The sequence below is a fragment of the Lepidochelys olivacea genome (assembly GCF_965140295.1).
Source record: "Lepidochelys olivacea isolate rLepOli2 genome assembly, chromosome: 7".
NCBI lineage: Eukaryota > Metazoa > Chordata > Testudines > Cheloniidae > Lepidochelys > Lepidochelys olivacea.
In genome coordinates, this window is record NC_140417.1 from 46,674,807 (window position 1) to 46,697,080 (window position 22,274).

The 22,274-nt window shown below is 50.8% G+C and overlaps 1 protein-coding gene across 1 annotated transcript in view; it reads left to right on the plus strand.

Annotated features, from left to right (window-relative positions):
* TEX264 (testis expressed 264, ER-phagy receptor) overlaps positions 1 to 16,252 on the plus strand; it is a 126,977-nt gene extending 110,725 nt beyond the window's left edge. Inside the window, exon 6 of the mRNA XM_084633564.1 lies at positions 15,385 to 16,252. Within this exon, the coding sequence (XP_084489690.1) occupies positions 15,385 to 15,701 (317 nt within the window). The 3' untranslated portion in view covers positions 15,702 to 16,252. The remainder of the gene's footprint in view (positions 1 to 15,384) is intronic.
* The last annotated feature ends 6,022 nt before the right edge of the window (positions 16,253 to 22,274 follow it).

The window sequence follows — 22,274 nt, forward strand, 5'->3', positions numbered from 1 at the left end:
TATTGGTGCCCAGCCTGAGACTCTTGGAAAGCTGATTAACATCACAGTTATATCCAGTGCACAATAAACACTGATCAACTATTTATTCCTTTCATTGTCAGGGGGTGTGGTTTGGGGTGGGGGGATGGCCTTCGTACTGTCACTAGAATGTTTCATGCTGACTAGTGAGCTTAGGCCTCAGGCTGAGGCATGAGGGGAAGTTTTCCAGCCCTGCCCCAGGTGATGAAATGCTGGTCAGTACCTCTGGGCAGGTGCACTCTCCGGTTAGCCCCTTTCTGCACTTAGTGGGGACAGGAGCTGAGAGACCTGATGGCATCATTTGTGGAGGTGAGATGGAGGCAGGAAAATTGGCACTCTCCCATTTGGGATGTTCTGAGGTTAGCTGACAAGCTTGGCTCCCCAAGAGGAACTGCATGCACCTGAGGGAACCTTGGGAGTAGGAAAGGGGCTTTTGTGCCAGGGGCCTGGCCAGAAAACCTGGTACGGAACTATCAGCTCTTCACAGTGAGCAGCTGAGGGCATCAAGATCCCCTTACTCTGTGCTTCTCACCACCTCCTCCGCCTGCCTCTTTTGGAGCTGAGGTCCAGGCTGGAGTCCTTGCTGATCAGCAACTGCCACGGGTCGAGTGCCAGTACCACAACAGTACTCGGCTTTATTTAGTCCAGCCTCTCTCATGCAAACTCTGTATGCTTTCTGGAGTTAAATGCAATAGCGACAGAAGGAGAGAGATTAACAGGCAGTGACGTAGGAGGCAAATAACGCTTCACAAATGAGATGGGAAGTTGAGGAAGCAAAGAGCTGATGCAAGCCTGGAGTTGCAGAGGAGGTGTCCTTGCACTAGCCGGGGGCCGGGTAAGTGGGGCATAGCAAAGAGGGCAGAGAGAGTCAGGAGGGCAGTAGAGAGAATGTTAGGCTGCAGCAAAGTCTTTGCAGGGCTAGGAGGAATTGTTGATTGAGGCTGTCTGACTCAAGCAGGAGATGGTGGTACCCTGGGTAGTACCTGAGTTGATTGGGTGTTTGTTACAGATTCGAAGGTGTCTGGGGATTGAATACCCTGGGCAGAAGATGTGCTGAGCACTAAAATCTTGGTACCAGTGAAATGAGGGAAGATTCTGCCACTCCCAGAAGAAGCCTGGACTTCCAAAGAGACTGGTCATCCTGCCTCAACCAACCCCCATCCACTAGTTCCGTGATAGCTACATTCTAGCCGACCCTCCTGCTGTAAATCCACTGGAGTGATTCCTCCAGGGAGCACCTGCCCAGGTTCACAGCAACTGCCCCACTGTTGCGGGGATCCCACAGCAACCCAATGGCCCATCCCCTGTCCACCCTTGGGCTTTTCTGTCGCTGTCTCTCTTCACTCGGGGCAGCAGGTGGCACATGCAGGGCCCTCCACAGAAGGTGAGGAGTCTGCCGAAGTGGCTGGCTGAGTCTGTTCAAACATGATTGGAGGCGATAGAGAGCTGGAAAAGTAAATGCCTGGCTATAGGGGATGTGAAGCTATTTCCTGTCGCCCTCGGTATGGAACAGAGAGATGCGGCTGCTGGGGGTTACGGAACGGTGGAGCAGCACATTGGAGCCTGAAACCTTGGGTAAACTTTATTAATGCTTTTCCCTTCTGAGGCTGGCACTTTCTCTCTCCTCTTTTCTTCCTTTAGTTCATGGTGGCTGCTTATACAACCGCTCCCTGAGCAAAATAAACGCTCCTCTTGGTTATGCAATGGATTTCATACAACAGGGGAGAACCCCCCCGGTTGACATCTGGATAAATTAACAAGTGAAATGAGCCAGGCACCCCAGGCTAATCCAGAGTGGAAATTCGTGGAAATCCCAAGCCTATAAAGCAGCTTGAGTGGTTGGCTCTATCTGATAAGGCCAGGCCCAGCACTGGGTGAGCAGGAATGAGGGGCATTGGCAGTGCTGTGCAGGGGCCCAGGACTGGGAGGGCAGGAGAGAAGTGCATTTGGAGGCTGCTGGGCTGAGAAACTGGCACAGTCCCTCTCTATCTCAAGCCTGTGGGGACACGCTCATTTTGCAGATACTATTAAAGTAACCAAATCGGCCTTTCCACGTCCTGCCCATTCACACAGTGAGCATGAAAATTCATAATCAGCCACAAAGCCAAAGGGAACAGGCGGACGTTGGGATGTGAGCCTTTCAGAGGAGAGCTGTGTTAATTCTGCATGTGCCAGCCCAGGCTCATCCTCTCATTCCACTGCCCCAGCTGGTCCCCAGGGAGGACTCTGAGAGATTCTCCCTTGGGAACTTGTCGTCCGTGATTCCAGGGAGCCTGCACCTGGTGTGCAGTGACAGGGTATTCAGTGCAGAGAGCGGTGGGTGCAGGTCTGACCCTCCGCTAGTCTACAGCACTCTGTGAAACACAGCACTGCTGACCTCAGAGAACTAGGACGTTTTTTCTTGCTTTTTCCTTTCATTGTTCTTCCCTTTCTTGGAATTAAAGAAGGCCATACAGCCGGTGAAGAATTTGACCAGCCAGTCCAGTATCAGGAGCCCTGCAGACAAAGTGGTTCCCAAGTCCACTGAGACCAGAATCAGTACGCTCGGCCACACAGGACCCTGTAGAGCAGCAGCTCTCAGACTGAGAGACCTCATTTCTCTCACCTAAAACTTAGAAGTCCTTGGCATGCTACCTTGGTCATGGTAATCAGTGCAGTGAGAATGGATTCTGGGCATGACCCTGTACTTCAAACCAACCTGCCTACTGTCTATCTGCCGCCTGCTACCACCAGTGCTACATGGCCCAGCGTGTGATAACCGCTGCAGTAGAGCAATCCGTCTAGTTTGATCATTCCAGGACTAGGGCATTTGTGCTGTTTCCTCATCAAGGTGCTGAGATGCTGTGACCTTCATTGATCCTGGCTGCACAATGATCTCCAGGCCCAGGAGAAAGCTTCTTGAACCAGTTCTGTGCTTAGACCTGTAGAAAGATTCCTGCCAGCAACAAATTCACACAGAGGCAATGGGGACATCTTAACACCCGGGCTATTAGATCAATCCTTGTTTTAACTCTGCATGAAATGAGTTTGTGGTGACCTCAGTCTCTTTTCTATTAGGCATTTAACTGCCCAGAACACCTGGTGTGAAATGAGTTCTGCTAGGTCTCAGCCTGGATCTCCCATCCCAGGCATAATTCTGGGAAAAGAAGCCCTCACTCTTCTTCCCCTCTCCCCTCCTCCCCCTTCCCCAAAGCAGAAGAGAGGGGTAGAACACCTCAGAGGTGTTTCCATTTCAGCAGGTGAATGTGCACTGAGCCAGACAGAAGCTGCAAAGTGCTGAGAAATCCCAGAATGAGAAGTGCCTGATAAACATTCATTATTTCAAGGGGGAAAACCCAGACAGGTGTAATGCTTTTCCTACAAGATCAAGTCACCTTGACACAGAAACTACATTTCCGCTAAGTTAAAAAACATATTGTTCGTCAGGAAATAATCTCGCAACTTCAGCTCTGTCTGGTTCACGGGAGGAGATTGTGGGTGTGTTGGGGGAAAGGGAGGATGGCGAGTGAAGCAGACAGGGCCTGAGAATAGGGGAAGCGTAGGTCCTCTCTGCTATATCAGTGACCCAACACAGGTCAGTAGGTCAGTCGTACCCCTCCCAGAAGACAGAGGCACCATGCCTTTGGCAGGCTGGCCACTGAATGGGGAGGGAGCATGGACTAAAGGAAGGAGATCTGCAGCAAGAACACGTTAGCAAAGAGAGAGACCCCAGTCCCACAGGTCTCCTCAGCGCTCTGTAGTCGAGATGCCAGTTCCTTGTTCAAAGCAGGAATCTCTTGATTAGCGGGAACAGGACTGAGCACGGAACTGGGTCAGGAAACCTTCTCCTGGGCCTGGCACTCAGTCCCATCTGCACCACTTCCCTCACTGCATGAATGGGGAGGAGGCTGATCAGAAGCTGCCCTGTGATTCCCTTGGTAATCAGCAGCCATGGGAAAGGGAAAACTGCAAGAGCGTATGACAGTTTAGTGGAGTTTTTGGAAAAATATTCGATTACGCCACCCTCTTCCGCAGCTGCTCAGCCCCTGTCTTTCAGCTGGAAAAAAGAAAAATCAATTTCAGCTGATTTTCATCCCTTCTTTGAACCATCTGCCAGTTCTCTTCTCCCCTCTCCCCCCCCCGCACACTGCAGCCAGGCCGCCTTCAGGTACCGCAGGTTCTCCCCCCGGCTGGTGGCAGGGGCTGGTGGGAGGCCCTCAAGGAAAGTGAGGCTGCTGCAGGCAGCAGCGGTGGCAGTGCAGTAGGTGGCGCTCTGCCCTTTCAGTCACTCCTGAGCCAGAGCATGCGGGGCGCTGTGCTTTGGTGCCAAGTGCTGGTAAGTCGTGATCCGTAAGATTTCCAGTCTTGCCCCTTGCACATTTGCAGATTGAGTAACTGCATTCTGCTTCCTTAAACTCTCCCTGCTACTTGAATTTGATGAGCTACTTCCCTTCCTTTCCCTAAATTGCAGTGTGGTGCTGCTAAGCACCTGCTCCATCCCAGCCTGGAGGTGGGTGATGTGAGGTGATCCTTGGGTGGATATAGACTAATCCTGTAAAACACTGGGAGCCTTGGGAGAGGCTGTATATCTATCAGATCACCACGACAGCGGCATTTCCAGCCCGGGGGGTTAGTGTGCATACAGGGAGAGAGATCTCCATTAGGTTCCTTCCTCCTTGCTGGAGTCGCTATGCACCGAGGTTTACACATGCGCCTTGGACTGTTCTTTGCTCTGCTTGGAGAAGAGGGAGCCGAAGTGGATGTTAACAACTGCCAGAGATCATTGCCATCCTCAGTAATGTTATTGACAACACCATCAATGTGCGTGGCGCTTGACACACACACACACAGGGGCCTGGTTCTCCTCTCTTGCCAAGTAAATCAGGAGTAGCTTCACTGAACTTGGTGGATTTACATTGGAGTAAAACTGGTGTAAACGTGAGGAGAGTCAGGGCCAATGGTCCATGCTCCAGCAGCTCCTCAAAAGGATTTAGGTGCCTAACCTCCATTGATTTCAAAGGGAGTTAGGAGCCTAAATACCTTTGAGGATCTGCGCATTACAGTCTAAGGAGAGTTTAGGATCACACATAGCGCTGCTCTCATACCTTCCATCTGAGAATCTCAAAGCACTTTATAAAAATTAATGAATTAAGTCTCATGCCCCCTCTTAGGTTATGTATATTATTATCCCCATTTTGCAGCTGACCAAATGACTTCTCCAAGGTCACAAGTTGAGGCTGTGGCAGAGCTGGGAAAGCCCCTAGGCTTAGTCACAAGACCAGCTTGGAGGAAGAGCTCTAGGTTTGTGGTTGTTGATGGAGTGTCAGTGTTGGTTCAGGAGTCCCTTGGAGGAAGGTTCCTCAAAGTGAAGGAGTGGGATAGACTCTAAAATGGAGAAATCTACACGGGATTGCTCTAGTACACAGATAGTCTGCCCCTTCCCTATAGGCCCCTGTTGTATGCTGTTGTCACAACTCAGACTGATGTCATAATTAACAATGATTGATTTTTTCCAGACAGGTTTTGTCATCCAGCCAGTTGCCCTGGTGACAGCACTAAGTCTGTTTTTAACCTGACACACTTGTATCTTTCTCAGCTTTTTAATGGTGGTGTTGTCCAAACGACTGAGAAAGTGATCCAGGGACTGGGATTTGGGATGCAGAGGTGGCAACCTGGAGATGGGGACACAGATCATGGAGATGGAGGTGGGAGGGACTGGGGATGCAGATGGTGGAGACGGAGGGCTGGGGAAGCGGACACATGGTAGAGATGGCGATCTGGGGATGAGGCCGCGCGATTGTGGAGACAGTAATCTGGGGATGCGGCTCAGAATCAGAGCAGGCTAAGAGTTCTCAAGTGTCATTCGGGGCCTGACCGCAATGTACTAGAGCCAGCATGCTATTCAGAGGCGAAGGGACCCATAAGGGCTCGATTGTGATGATGATTTTTGTTGTAACTTTTTCTTCTTGGTGGAAATTGGCAAAATTAATCGTCTGCCCACATTTGTCTCAGCCCTTCTCCTCCTGGCAGACTGCTCGCTTCTGTGTCGAGCATTTTGCTGCCTCTCAGTGCATCTCCGAGTGGCTAGTTGGCTGGCTGCCCTGGGCTTCCATATGAAATGAGTTCTGCTGGGTCTCAGCCCCTCTCCAAGTGCCTGCCTGAGAGTCCTACAAGCATGAATCGCTCAGGGTCCCATCTCCTAGAGTGTGTTTGTTGCTAAGTATTTTTGTACTTCCAGGGCTTGGCAGACACCCCTGCCCCAGGAAAGGAGATACGTTGCTGCTTGTGCTCACAGCTCTCTCCCAGGAATCGGGGACATGTATTGCCTGCGCTCAGTACTCTGCTGTCCTAATAGCTCCCTCCCTCCCCTTGCCTCTCTGTAGTTTTCCAGCAGGCACCAGTCTCCTTGGGCAGCAATTACCTGTGGAATTTCATTTGGAAAGAACATTGCTGGCTTCACATGACAGACGTGCAAAGCAAAACAGCATTTTAAGACGAGTCGGTGCTGTGCTTGTGGCTGTAAGACGCTACTAGCTCTGCCTGGAGACACATGGCAGAGTTGTCAATTTTACCCAATCTTTGCTTTTATAACTTTCACATTTACTCTATATGCAAGCTTCCCACTACAGCTGTGTCAATGCACTGCAGTCTTGACCTGAACGCTGCACCCTCAGCCTCGCTGGTCCAGTCCTGGACTCCCCACACAGCTCTGCCAGTGGCCCTAGGCCCTGCCCTTCGTCTGCCTGCTGCTCCGATCCCGGGCTCCCCCCACAGCTCTGCCCCTGCCACTCAGCTCTGCCTTTGGACTGCCCACTGCTCCGGTTCTGGGCTCCCCACGCATCTCTGCCAGTGCCACTCTATCCTGACATACAGCCCCCCTGTTATTCCTGTCCTAAACTGAATCTGCCAGTTGCACAGGGTTGTTGTTGTTGTTTTTTAATATGGACTCTACTTAGAGCCTGCTGCACTTCTTCTCTTTTGTGCCCTGTGTCAAGCCATGCCCGCAGGGCTCAGAGGCAGGCGTGTGCTCACCCCCGAGATTTTACTGCAGATTTTTCTGGGGTTTTAAGCTAAAAGTCAGGACCAAGATTTTGAAAATCTCTGAGGGCTCATGGGCAGCCTCCTTGTTTGGATTCCCAGCCTTGCTCCAAGCTGAGTGCTCGCGAATCCAGCAAACAGTGGCAATCTGTGCTGGGAAGGGGCCAGAGCTGTCCCGTGAGCCCCACTGGGAGGAGTAACGGGGAATAGGAAACTTTATGCTTAGTCAAAAGAGGAGGGTGTAATGAACCCTGGGTGGTGGCGTATCCTGTGCACAGCCCAGCCCACAGCTCTCTGGCAGTTCAGGTGGCATGACATACCTAGCCGTTTGCCAGTGACCCAGGACATCATCCCCCTCAATTGACCAAAGGAGCAGCATAGAGTGGGGGTTGCATGGTCTCCCGTCTCCCTGCTGCCAGAGGAACTTGGCGTGGGTGGAGCTGAAGGAAGGAAACAAAAGGGGAGCATTGTCCAGACTCATTGGGCCTGTGAGAGGGGCTGAATTTCTCCGAGCCCCTCAGGTGGCCCCAGACCAAGCCATGATCTCTGAGTCCATTCGTTTAATTGATCAAGCATCGACAGTGCCTGCTCAATACAGAGAAAGCGGCCCAGGCTGGGGAGACTCTTTAAGGATCCATGTCTCTTCCTGCTCCTGGTGCCAGAGCCCTCATGCTTCTAGCTTGGCGTCATGGGGGAAGTGTTAGCTGGGGAAATGGCTGGGGGTTCTTAGGTGACTGCAGCAGGATGGGCTGAGCAGGTTCATGGCTGCAGAGTTGGAGGGGGAGAAGAGGATGTGGGACTGTGTCTGGCTGTGGATGCTGATAGGAGCGGACCAGCAGAGAGCAGCCCACTTGACCCAGACACATGGCAGAGTTGTCAATTTTACCCAATCTTTGCTTTTATAACTTTCACATTTACTCTATATACGCTGAGCTTTTGCCCTGAGATCCCCTCAAACTAATATACATATTGGTACATTCTGGAATGGGTGTGTGGGGGTGTGTGTGTAAAAAATAGCATTCAACAAAACTGTGTTAAAAGAATGTTAAGGTTACAAAATCAAGCACTCAAAAATAGGGAATTGCCAGAACTAAGGTTGCCCATGTACCCTTAACTCTGCCCCTTGTGCATATACTACAGTCTTTACTTACATGATCACATTCTATTTTTTCCACAGGATCCCAGTTTCTTTTTACCCTCCTCATGCAACGAGTGACCCTTTACCTTCCTTCTTACACACCATCCACATACAATCTGTGATTATTCATTTCTCATGGGCTTCTCTCTGGAGCTCAGCACTCTAATATCTGAGGGCCTTGCAAACATTAATGAATTTATTTTCCCGACTCGTGTGTGATAGAAAAGTATGATTATCATCCCGCCCCCCATACCTTTATAGCTGGGAAAATGAGGCACAGAGACTGAGGCTAGAATTTGTAGACATGCCCCCTAATTTGGGGTGCCTCGATGGTTAGGTACCCAGTTTGAGATACCGTCCCCTGCCTCATTCACTACACACCTTCCAACACCTGCAACAAAGGAGGTGAGGTCCTGCAGGAAAAGAGTATGTAATTGTGTGATTAAAGACTATCATAAAGTCAACACAAGGAGGGCACTCTGACACTTTCCTATTTCCCAGCTCTTAAGCACGTGACTTTGTCACCTTAACAATAGATTTTAAACATAGTTTTGTTGTATATAATTATTGCTGCCAGCAATGGGCATCAAGGCCCGGATGAGTAAGTAGACTGTAGTATGAGTATGCCCCCAGCTGCCCCCCAAAACTCTCCCCACGTCTGTCTGCACTAACGGATGTGCTCTAGAATACTAATAAATTGGTTAGTCTCTAAGGTGCCACAAGTCCTCCTTTTCTTTTTGCGAATACAGACTAACACGGCTGCTACTCTGAAACCTCTAGAATACTAGAAGTCATGCAGTGCCCCCCCACACACCTGATCTATCCCTTTATACCTTCCCTTTTTGCCCCTTCTGTATGGCAAGGCATAGCATCCTGATATGGGGGCAGGACGCCATCTGGGGCAGGCATCACAGTGCCCCGTGGATTTGCACGCGCAGGATTCTTCTCCAAGGGCGGCGCCATGGCTGAAAGGGCCTGCACTTAGAGAACTGGAGCGAAAGGAGAGGGCAGCAGTACCATGAAACCGTTATTGTCCTCTTTGGACTGCCCAGAGACGGGGAGAGCATTAGGCACACTGGGTTACCGAAATACAAATGGCGCTGTCCCCTGCACGGGGGAGAGGAGGGAGCCTGCTTTAGTGGAAGTGCGGGGAGCCGGACCTAATGCGGATATGCATCCCAGGAACGAACGGAGCCTTTGAAAGTGCTCACGGCTCCAGGGCAGGTGGGAGCTTTCTGTTCCTACAGCAGCGTCTCTTTGTGCAAGCTGGAGGGGGAGAGAGGGAGAAGTGAGCTGCCAAACCCAGTAACTCAGAATTACTGCCACCTCACAGGAGCCTAAGTCTGCGCCGCCAAGATTTCTGGCTTGGGGGGCCCTAGGGTTGAATAGCTGGGGTGGGAGAGGCTGCAGTGAGATTGAGGGGCGTTGGCAGGGCTGTGTGGGCAGCCCATGACAGATCTAGCAGCAGCTGCATGGATGAATGCTAGGGATTTCAGTGAGATCACTGTTCATTTCACTAAGGTGTTCAAGCCGTGTTTCGAGAAGGAAGAAGTGACCTCCTGTGCCAGTCTTTCAAACCAACCCTGAACACCAGCTGCACAGCTGGCCTCCCCTAGAAGATCAGTCAAGATCCACAGATGACCTATGTGACGTGAGGAGCCAAGCACAGGGCTTCCCACCTCTGGGAACAGAGCCCAAGGAGCAGCGTCAGTAGCTTAGCCAGGCAAATTCCCTCCAGTCAAGGGCAGTGGGGCACACACACTCAGGCCAATACACCGTGTCCTGAGGACTGGCCAGCCTCACCCCGTGCTCAGAGTATAGTGACGGGTATATTTCCACACTCTGTGCAGTGCCCAGCTGCATCAGTTAGTGACCTGGCACGCACCAGGCTTGTCAGCTGGTCACACAGATGGGGCATCAAGAACAGCTTGTGGGAGAAGCAAGGTCTTGTGGCGGAACCAGAGCAGTGGGTGCCAGGTAGCCTGGACTCCACTCCCAGCTCTGCCACTGACTTACTCTGGGGTCCTGGGCAAGTCATTTCCCCGCTTGGTGCCTCCACACACCCCACCCCACCCCCCGGGATATTGCGAGGTTTAACTAAAGCTTGCAGAGTGCCTTAGATAGCAGTGCCAACTATGGTGCTTTTGATTGGTTGTAATCTGCTGCTTCAAAGACTAGACCTCTGACCAGTCAGCTGAAGAATCATAGAACTGGAAGGGACCTTGAGAGGTCATCTAGTCCAGTCCCCTGCATTCTCTAAATATTCTCTAGACCATCCCTGGCAGGTGTTTGTCGAACCTGCTCTTAAAAATCCCCAATGATGGAGATTCCACAACCTCCATAGGCAATTTATTCCAGTGTTTAACCACTCTGACAGTTAGGAAGTTTTTCCTAATGTTCAACCTAAACTACCCTTGCTGCAATTTAAGCCCATTGCTTCTTGTCCTAGCCTCAGAGGTTAAGAAGAACAGTTTTTCTCCCTCCTCCTTGTAACAAACTTTTATGTACTTGAAAACTGCTATCATGTCCCCTCTCAGTCTTCTCTTCTCCAGACTAAACAAACCCAATTTTTTCAATCTTCCCTCAGAGGTCATGTTTTCTAGACTTTTAATCATTTTTGTTGCTCTTCTCTGGACTTTCTCCAACTTCTCCACATATTTCCTGAAATATGGTGCCCAGAACTGGACACAATACTCCAGTTGAGGCCTAATCAGTGCGGAGTAGAGTGGAAGAATTACTTCTCGTGTCTTGCTTACAATACTCCTGCTAATACATCCCAGAATGATGTTTGCTATTTTTGCAACAGCATTACACTGTTGACTCATATTTAGCTTGTGGTCCACTATGACCCCCAGATCCCTTTCCGCAGTACTCCTTCCTAGGCAGTCATTTCCCATTTTGTATGTGTGCAATTGATTGTTCCTTCCTAAGTGGAGTACTTTGTATTTGTCCTTATTGAATTTCATCCTATTTACTTCAGACCATTTCTCCAGTTTGTCCAGATCATTTTGAATTTTAATCCTATCCTCCAAAGCACTTGCAACCCCTCCCAGCTTGGTATCGTCCGCAAACTTTATAAGTGTACTCTCTATACCATTATCTAAATCACTGATGGAGATATTGAACTGGACACAGAACCGATCCCTGCGGGACCCCACTCATTATGCCCTTCCAGCATGACTGTGAACCACTGATAACTACTCTCTGGGAACAATTTTCCAACAGGTTATGCACCCAATTTATAATAGCTCCATCTAGGTTATATTTCCCTAATTTGTTTACGAGAAGGTCATGAGAGACAGTATCAAAAGCCTTATTAAAGCAAGATATACCACATCTACCACTTCCCCCCCCCCCCATCTACAAGGCTTGTTACCCTGTCAAAGAAAGTTATCAGGTTGGTTTGACGCGATTTGTTCGTGACAAATCCATGCTAATTATTATTTATCACCTTATTATTTTCTAGGTGTTTGCAAATTGATTGCTTAATTATTTGCTCCATTATCTTTCCGGGTATAGAAGTTAAGCTGGCTGGTCTGTAATTCCCCAGGTTGTCCTTACTTCCCTTTTTATAGATGGGCACTATATTTGCCCTTTTCCAGTCTTCTGGAATGTCTCCCGTCTTCCATGACATTTCAAAGATAATTGCTAATGGCTCAGATATCTCCTCAGTCAGCTCCTTGAGTATTCTGGGATGCATTTCATCAGGCCCTGGTGACTTGAAGACCTCTAACTTGTCTAAGTAATATTTGACTTGTTCTTTCCCTATTTTAGACAATGATCCTACCTCATTTTCACTGGCATTCACTATGTTAGACATCCAATTGCCACCAATCTTCTTGGTAAAAACCGAAACAAAGAAATCATTAAGCACCTCTGCCTTTTCCACATTTTCTGTTATTGTCTTTCCCCCTCACTGAGTAATGGGCCTACTCTGTCCTTGGTCTTCCTCTTGCTTCTAATGTATTTGTTGAATGTTTTCTTGTTTCCTTTTATGTCCCTAGCTAGTTTGATCTCATTTTGTGCCTTGGCTTTTCTAATTTTGTCCCTACATACTTGTGTTATTTGTTTATATTCATCCTTTGTAATTCGACAGTTTCCACTTTTTGTAGAACTCTTTTTTGAGTGTTAGATCATTGAAGACCTCCTGGTTAAGCCAATCCAGGGTGGTCTCTTGTCATACTTCTTATCTTTCCTACGCAGTGGGATAGTTTGGTCTTGCGCCCTTAATAATGTCTCTTTGAAAAACTGCCAACTGTCTTCAATTGTTTTTCCCTTTAGACTTGCTTCCCATGGGATTTTACCTACCAACTCTTTGAGTTTGCTAACATCTGCCTTCTTGAAATCCATTGTCTTTATTGTGATGTTCTTTCTCCTACCATTCTTTAGAATCATGAACTCTACCATTTCATGATCACTTTCGCCCAGGTTGCCTTCCCCTTTCAAATTCTCAACCAGTTTCTCCCTATTTGTCAAAATCAAATCTAGAACAGCCTCCCCCCAGTAGTTTCCTTCAGCTTCTGAAATAAAAAATTGTCTCCAATGCATTCTAAGAACTTGTTGGATAATCTGTGCCCTGCTGTGTTATTTTCCCAACAGATGTCTGGGTAGTCGAAGTCCCCCATCACCACCAAGGCTTGTGATTTGGGTGATTTTGTTAGTAGTTTAAAAAAAGCCTCATCCACCTCTTCTTCCTGGTTTGGTGGTCTGTAGTAGACCCCTACCGTGACATCACCCTTCCTTTTACCCCTTTTATCTTTCCCCAGAGACTTTCAGCAAGTCTGTCTCTTATTTCTATTTCAACCTCAGTCCAAGTGTGTACATTTTTACTATATAAGGCAACACCTCCTCCCTTTTCCCCCTTCCTGAGCAAGCTGTATCCTTCTATACCAATATTCCAGTCATGCATATTATCTCACCAAGTCTCTGTGATGCCAACTATGTCATAGCTGTGTTATTTATTAGCATTTCCAGTTCTTCCTGCTTATTCCCCCTACTTCTCGCATTAGTATACAGACATCTAAGAAGCAGTTGCATCACCTCAGTTAGGGGAGGGAAGTGAGAAAGTAGAAGGAAGCTGTGCTGACACATTCCGGGCAGTAGAGGGTGATAGAAATATGCTTTCCTTTGATGAGTCCTTGGGAGCAGACATTTTACAAAGCCTGGGTCATGGGTGGACCTTGGAGAGTCCATGCTGCAGGGTTGGAAGTGTTGAGGCTATTCTAACTCCTCTTAGATATTCCAACAAGAGCAACAATCAATGCCATGGTTTTGGTGATGTGGGCACCTGCCTACTCCGGACTAGGCTGAGGCCTTGTCCATATGGGGAAATTGACCTGCTTTAGCTCTTCTGGAGTAACTATGAAATCACTTTTATTCTGGACTAGTGTGTTCAGACAGGCAGCTGTTCCAGACTAGCTTATTCTGCAGTAGCTACACTGGTCAGTTTCCCCAAGTAGACAAGGCCTGAGATCCAGATCACTCTTCACACTGTTTTGTCACCCAGCCATCCAATGAGAGTGACTTTCACTCATTTTGAAGATGATGAAGTTCTGAGAAGTTCCACATTTGCATTCATGCCCAGGCAGCATACAGTGTCTCAGCTGGCATTTAGGTGTGTTCCTCTGCGGTGCAGTCATTTCACTCTGCACTACAGCATCCATGGGGATACAGGGAGGGCTAGCCCAGTCTCTGCAGACAGGGCTGTTGCTTACCATGTGGAAAAGCATAACTGTTGCTTCTCCCCAGTTCTGGGTCATGTGCATCTCATCTAAGGGTGCACGCCCTTAATGCTGCAGCAATGTTGTCTTTTCCTTTTTGGCTTAAAAAAATCCAGGGAAATGAAATGCAAACAACTATGTTAATACAACATTGTGATGGCCGATGTAAACACAGAGTGGTTCAAAGAAAGGCTAAAGTTCAGGTTCTCCTAGGAATGCCTACTCATGGCTCTGCACTGGCGTGGTTTTGGGGCTTCCCAATTCGACTGTTAACCCTTATGGGATAGTCCTGAGGTGTTCTGCATCTGCAGTGTGGCCAGTTTCCTGAGAGGTGAGGTGTTAAGGGTCCTGTGCCAAGGAGGGTGAGGAGTCTGTGGCTGAGAGAAGGGAGGGGCCTGCTCAACTCGCTAAGGTGGAGCGTGTCCTATACTGTGATGCCTCCAGTCCATGCCAGCCAGCCCTGCTTTTCCTTGCCTCAGTCCCACTGAGGAACCTGCATTTGGCAGGGAGCTCACATCAGGGGCATGCTAGCCTAGAGCCAGGGCAGCAGTATTCAGCTCCGAGGCTGGCCTGTGTATGAAGGAGTCTAAAGAGCAGAAGGCTCTGCTTGCCTGGGGAGGAGGCAGAAGGGCACTCTTGATGCTGGTAGGGAGGAGGGGGCATAGGAGAAGCTAGGACGTTGAATGGGGATATCATTTGGAACAGGGAAGGAGGAGGGATGGAGCTTGGGCTGGAGCAGGATGTAGTGAAGGAGAGAGACTAGAACAAGTTATCACAGGTCACTGGTCTCTTCCTGAAACTCTAAGGGTTAAATGTACCTTGTCCAGCATGTTCAACGTGGGCGAATTAATGCTACTCTGGGAAGGTGAGCTTGAACATCAGCACCAGACTTTGTAGCTGGTTACTACCATGCACACTCTATATTTTGGTGCTTTATAGTGAGTGTTGATGGGCCGAAGGACTTCACAGGGGACAGTTCAGCTGGGTTAGAACCTTTTATCTCTACTTTGTCCTCCTAATGGTCCAGTCTGGAATGAGTACAATAGAAACACCAGAATACAATGGAGATGGCCTCTGGAAGCCACATACCAGTCATAACCTCCCACCCAGTCCCCAGGAGTTTGGGATGGAGCCGAGTGGGGTGATAATATAGCAATGTACACTCTCTGGTGTTTTCTGCAACTGAGACAGTTATTGATTCCTTTCGCATGATTCCTTTGCCCTGCCCCTCCCTGGGGGAAAGACTAGAGGAGTCGCATAGTTTTTCTGGGGTTAATCTGATTGGCAGATCTCTTACTGATGGGGATCTCTGTCTGGGAAGTTTCTTCAGTGGGGGGATGGGCAATGGAGCAACAAGGTGAATGAGGTCTTCAAGGATAGAGGTGTAGCAACAGCCTTTTCTTCGCTGCTGTGCTCAGCCCTGCACTCTACCAGCTCTGCCTTGCTCTCTCCTTCCCCTCCATGTTAACCTGCTCCTCTTCTCTTCAAAAGGGGCTGACACCCTGAGCGAGACGAGCTCCATCAGCCTGGAGGCCACGACCGACAGCAGAGAGACTTCAGTGGCCACCTCCATCCTGTCCCCCTTCACAGCTGGCCGCGGGCGGGATGAGGCAGACAATCGCAGCGAGCACAGCTACAGCGAGTCAGGGGCCAGCGGCTCCTCCTTCGAGGAGCTGGATCTGGAAGGCAACGGCGATGGGTCGGCAGGGCAGCCTTCTGACCTGAGCTATGCCGAAGAGCCGGAGACCACAAAGGCCAAGTGGGCTAAGGAGCCCACTGCTCTGGAGAAAGAGAAGGGTGAAGAATAAACCAGAGTCCTTCCAGCTTCCTCCCCTTTAGTTGGGAGGAACTGATCTGTCCTGTTTTCTTTCTCTCTAGCCAAGAGATTTCAGTCATCGATTCCCATTGAGCCCCGCACCCTTCTCCTCTAAGGACAGATGTTCCGAGTGTTATAAAGAAGGACAGCTACACTAAGGTGGAGCGTAGCTAGGAGCTGTTCCCCAGGAGCCTTTCACCCACTTGTGTGCTGTAGCAGAGAGCTGGGGGTGCAGTCTGTTTGATGAGCAGTGAAATGTTCTTCCAGGCTGCATGTGTATAAATGCGTGGTGAGCTCTCTGCATGAGCTGTGGATGTGTGTGTGTGTGTAACACATGTTCTCCCTTTGCCTGTCTCCCTGCTCCATCCCTCCATCTCCTCAAGGCAGCCTGGTTCTCCACTGTACAGAGACACATTGACTGGCACCAAAGAGCAGACAGTGGTTTTATTCCATGGAAAATGGAAATATACAATGTAAAATTGTCCTCCTGAAACGGATGTTAAGCTTTTGGGATCTGTAATAAAGCAAATGCTTTTCCTCTGAGGTGTGAGGGCTCAAGGGGAGGGTTTTGTGATTCTGTCCTTCAACGCATGGGCTCGTCTGTTACCCCGGTCCTTGGAGAGCTGAGTAAGCCACACGCTTGGCACTTGCGCTGTTTCCAAGTGATTTTTGGAACAAAAGTGGTGCTCCCAGCTGATGCGAGTTTGAAGTTTCTTAGCGGCTTGCCTGGGCTGTGTGAAATGCAGTGGGGGCCATGCCATCCAGACCTTGGGGAGCAGATGTCCCCGTCACTGAAATCACCATCATTGCTGGAACTCTGCTTCCTGCATAGCAGTTTGAACAGAGAGGCCAGGAGTGAAGGCTGTGGACACCAAACTCCCTGAGGGCCCAAAATGCTCCTTCCAGGTCGGGGAAAGGCATATTGGCAGAGGCAGCAAAGGGAAGCCAGCACTGCTGCCCCTGTGCCATGGTAGAGAACTTCAGGGTCTAGGGTTGCCGGTCTGACTCCAGTCCCCTTAAAAGTCACTTAGAATAAAAGCTCTCAACTTGTCACTCAAATCCTCGTCTCCAAAGATGAAGTCTGATCCAGCCAGCTGCCTGCTCTGCCTGTTCCCACTATCTCCTTTCCCACCCTGTTTCCAGACAGACCATGTCCCAGGCTTGACATTTCTAAAGACACTCTTGCATCAGCTGTTGCAGCCTCCTTGAGTATTTTCAATGGACATATTCCTTTGTGGAGGGGATTGGGGTGGGCGGGGAGCTGGTCCATGTTATTCTTTGTGATAGATTTGGGGAATAAAGTCCTTTCCTGGGTTAGGTTACAGATTCCTGGGTGTTGTGCTGTGTTATAGAAGTGTCTGTGCAGGAAGGGTGGCTGGATGAGGTAGAGCAGAGGTCATGCAATGGCATCTGTCACAAGGCGCCTCCCACATGAGACGCCCTCCTGCAGCAAGTCAAGGCACAGTGTGACTCAGTTTCCCTCCTTCAGGATCCCCAGAAATAGTCCAAACAGTCTTCTGAGGACTAATGGCTGTGGTGGGGTTAATTGATTAAAAAAGAAAGCCCTGTGTGCAGAAACCCTAACAAAACCAGTCCCAACACCATAGTTCAGACAGTATATCAAACAGGGCCCTGGTGTTCCTTTCCTTTCCCCGGCTCTCCGGCACGGCTCCTTCGCCATGTCCCGGCTCTCCGGCACGGCTCCTTCGCCATGTCCCGGCTCTCCGGCACGGCTATTTTCTCCCTCGCCATGCCCCGCGGGGCTCTCTGGTACAGCTCCCTCCGCTCTTGCCATGCTCTGGCTCTCCAGTACGGCTCCCTCACCATGCCCCGGCTCTCCGGTACGGCTCTGTCATGCCTTGCTGCTCCCCGGCTCTTGAGTATGGCTCAAGTATTCCTCACCATGCTGCATTCTCAGCTTGGCCTGGCTTACAGCAGGCATCTCAAGCTACTGGTGTCAACCTTCAGCCCTCTCCTTTCTTCTCTGGCCATGGTGCTCTGGCTCCTCAGCCCCTCCACAGGCTCCCTGCTAATTTTTCACTCTTTCCAGGGGCAGCCTGCAGGGAGCTTCTCTGTGGCTTCCCCAAAGACCTCTTCCTGACTCCTCACTGGTCTGTCTGTCCCCTGGTCTCCTCCCCTCAGGTGCTGCCCCCTCCTTAATTGGCAAAACTGGGAGCGGCTGTTCTGGCACCTGGACCTACTTCAATCTCAGGGGGCAGCATGCCAGTGCTGGATCTGTATTGGAGCTAGTGCAAGGGCAGGGTTCTGGGGGCAGGAAGCCAGGAGAGTCAGTGCAGCTGGGGCTAAGTGTTGGTGGTTCTCTGGTGCCTTAGCCTGGTGGCACAGATGGGAAGTATTCGGTGCAGCCCAGGGGGTGCAGGGATATCCCAGTATTGCAGATTCTTAGGTGCTGTAGTTGAGGGGAGCTGGTGTCCAGGTGCTGGAGGTTCCTGGATGCTGTTATTGCTCTACTTTGGTCTCATTAGCTTTTCCTTGATGTTGTGTTGTAGCAGAAACTGTGTTTAACAACTGTGAGTTGTACTATTTGTTCTGCCCTTGTGCTAGCTGCAAAACCCTAAATCTTAGAGTCCTCATGGTGGAGTGGAGACTCCATGATGCCCATCTGTTGCTGGTGACATAACCTGTAGATTGGGGTGGGTCTAACACATCTGCCTCAAGGATCTAAAATGAAGCTCTGGCCCAGATCCATCCCTGGTGTAAGGGATGGAAGCCCTCCTGAAGCCCACGGAGATACAGTGGAGACGGCTTGGAGTCTGGGATCCGTGAGAGAAGAGCTGTGAATTTTCAGAGCTCTATGGCTGTGACTTAGTGAAGGCACTGAGAACAGGGAGGGAGAGAGGAGGGGGTTTGAAAGGGTTGATCTTCCCCACAGTGCTGCTGCTCCTTTTGCTCACGTCCTGCTTGCAGGGGTCTTGGATCAATGTCTCGCTCCGCGTTTGTTAATGGACCTGGATCCATACTGCGTGAATGGAGTTCAGCGCTCAGCAGAGCATCAGGCTTGCCTTGTTCCTCAGCATCGACTCAGCCTGGGGGGAAATCAGTGGGGATGCAATTATCAGAGCCATCCCCGTTGCCCTGGCGGGTCTGCCTGGCAGCTCTGCTCCCTCGCCCAGCCCTCCCCTTTGCATCTTGATTCCTCTGTGCTCTTGCTGCTCTTGGCACCACTGTAAATCTATCCCAGTGCTGGAGGTGCGTATCAGAGCTAGTGCTCAACACGGGCAGTGGGCAGCACCTTGCTTTGGGAGGACGCTTTGCCTGCCCCCTCCCACAAAGGTCATAGCATCTAGAAGCTGGAGCAGACACGTCCTCTGAATATAGACAGTTGGCTGGGGATTAACCCCTTGGGTTGGGGGTTAGGGTTTTCCTAAGTGGCATCACCATGCCCAATGCCCCAGCTATTGGTGGCAGGTCCTAGGGTGTATGGGACCACCTGGATCTCACTGCAGCTGGCTGTGCTCAGTTGGTTCCTTGTGACATAGCAATGGCTGATGGTGCCCCTGGATTTACTTGAACATCACCAGCTGCTGCTGCTTGGCATGCAGTGGCATCCCCTGGGCATCAGTTGGGGCATCAAAGAGCAGATCCTCAGTGGTGCCAGCTCTGAGGGAAGATTTTACTCATGAAGCATCCGCCGTTTCTAAAGGCTGTGTGTTTGTATCTGTGTGTACCTGTCTTTTCCTGTATGCATGTGTGTGTGCATGTCTGAGTGTACACGTGCATGTCTGGCTGCCGGTATGCAGACGTGTGTGCATGTGTGAGTGAACACATGTATATCTGAGTGCCTGTATGCAGGTGTATGTGCATGTCTGGGTGTACATGTGTATATCTGGGTCCCTGTATGCAGGCATGTGTGCATGTCTGGGTGTATAGGTGCATGTGTGTGTGCTTGGATGCAGGGATGTGTACCTGTTTCTCTGGGTCTGTGGGGGCATGTATGTGTGCAGAGGAAGGAGCAGCAGGAGTGTCAATAGAAAATGCACTGTCCTTCCCCCCAGATTTTGCTGACATACGGAAATATTATCCCCTCTCTGCAGCACTGTTATATTGTTTTTTAAAGAAAAAAGTAATTTTGCTCCATTTCACAGTATCTGCTGCTTATTTGTGAACCCTGCTGTGAGGGGGGAAGAGCTGTCAGTGTTGGGGCTTTCTATTTGCCATTTATAAACAAATGCCATGTTGTTTGAGTTTATTGCTTTAAAACTGTGTGTGTGTCTGTGTTCAGCCCTCCCTATATGCATAGCCATTGTGTGTGTGTACACACCCCTCCCTGTATGCATGGACTCTGTGTGTGTGTGTGTGTAAACACCCCTCCCTATGTGCACAGACTCTGATGTGTACATCCTTCCCTATAGGCCTGGACACTGTGTGTGTGTGTGTGTGTTTAGATGCCCCTCCCTGTTTGCATGGACACTGTGTATATGTATGTCTGTGTACACCCTTCCCTATATGCATGGACTCTGTGTGTATGTGTGTCTGTGCACACCTCTCCCTATATGCACGGACACTGTATGTGTGTGTGCACCCCTCCCTGTTTGCATGGACTCTGCACGTGCACATATGGGTGCAAGGACTCCCCTTTGTGTGTATGTGTGTGTGCGTAAGGGCACTGTGTGTGGGCATGGACACACGTCCCTGGCTGTAGGAGTGCATGGCTGAGTATGCGTAGATGGGTGGGTGTGTGTGGCCAGGAGTTTGGGTGTGCATGAGTCTGGGTGTGGGAGCTGTTCGGCGTGTGCCTGGATTGGTCTAGGTGGGTATAAGTGTTTGCCCATCCGTGTGGCTAGGTCCATGCATCAGGCAAAGCGGGGCTGAACCTTTGTGCTGAGGCATCTCCCACTTGGCCGGGCTGCGTGTGAGCAGCGTGAGAGGAGCTGCCCTGCTGCTGCAGGGTATCAGGAATTATGGGCGAGATGGGGCATGCTGGCATGGGCCCCTGGGGCATTCTCCTCTGGCAGCTCATGGCCTCCAGGACTCGTTTGTAGACAGTGGGCACAGTCACCACCCTCCCGCTGCAGCCCCAGCGCTTTCACCGGGGTTTAAAATGCGAAGGCCAATGAGTGGAGCCATCAGTCATCCCCAGCGAGGGGCCAAGCTGTGCTGGACTCCAGGCACCATTCCCTGTCTCTGAACCACCTTCCCCCTGAGACCACTAGCCAAGAGGGGTAGGTGGAGACACTCAGTCCCTCCTAATACCACCCCTTCCCCTGGACCAGGCAAACCTGTCTCTTTTGGGATAGAGTGCAGGCACCTGAAGGGGATTAGAGAGCCAGTCCCCTTATTCAGTGGTTTTCAAACTTTTTTTTGGGGACCCAGTTGAAGAAAATTGTCGATGCCTGCAACGCAATGGAGCTGGGGATGAGGGCTTTGGGGTGTGGGAGGGGCTCAGGGCTAGGACAGAGGGTTGGGGTGCAGGGGTGAGGCCTGCGGGGTGGGGCCGGGAATGAGGGGTTCAGGGTGTGGGAGGGGGCTGTGGGCTGGAGCAGGGGGTTGGAGTGCTGGAGGGGGTCAGGGCTCTGGGCTGGGGGTGCAGGCTCTGGGGTGGGGCCCGGAATGAGGGGTTTGGGGTACAGGAAGGGGTTCCAGGTTTGGGGGGGCTCAGGGCCGGGGCAGGGGATTGGGGCGTGGGGTTGGAGCATGGACTTACCTCCTGGCCAACGTGTGGAACCCCATGGCCCCCCTGCCTAGGAGCTGGACCTGCTTCTGGCTGCTTCCGGGGTGCAGCGCGGTGTCAGAACAGATAGGCACTAGCCTATCTTAGCTGGGCAGCACTGCCAACGGTTGGCGGTACTGACCAGAGACACTAGGGTCTCTGGGTGCTGAGCAAGGCGACCCAGTGCCTTACATGCCGCGACCCAGTACTGGGTCGCGACCCAAACTTTGAAAAACACTGCCCTAATAAAACCACTGCCGTCTGTGCTAACAGCCCCACCCTGGAGAGGGAAGTGATGGCTCCCTGATCCGCTGGGTCCGAATGGAAAGAAAGGAAGAGAACTCCTTCTGATACATCCTCACATCCCTTGGAACGATCTGCCATGGTGACCTCCCAGCATAGCATTTCCCATGCTGCCAGAGGCCTCCATGTGGCTAGAGAGGGGTAAATTCCCAGTGCAAAGCTATTCGGTCCACACATTCCTCCTAACTCTCCAGCTCTCTGTCTAATACAGGGGTCCAGAGCACACCCCTCCCTGCTGCATGGCAGGTCTGGATTGTTAGCTCCCTGCAGCTGCCCGTAATGGGTGGCTGAGCCCCTGTGAACGTGAGTCCCTGAGAGTCCTTGGGGTGAGCAGTGACTCCTGATGACTCCAGGCCACATCTGCCTCTGGCTCCTGAGCACCATTCTGCCTGCTGGGGAGCGAGGCGGAGAAGGCATTGTGAAAAGCCGGGGAAATTCATTTTGTTGCAGTCTCGCTCTAAGGTGGTCTGGTGGTGCTGTGCATGGCATGGCAGCTCCTTCTCTGGGGACTGCGGTGATGGGGAGTGGGGAAGGTGGGACCTAGGTGCACAAGTAGCTAATGCATAAGCCTTTCCTCTCTGGCCTCTGGTT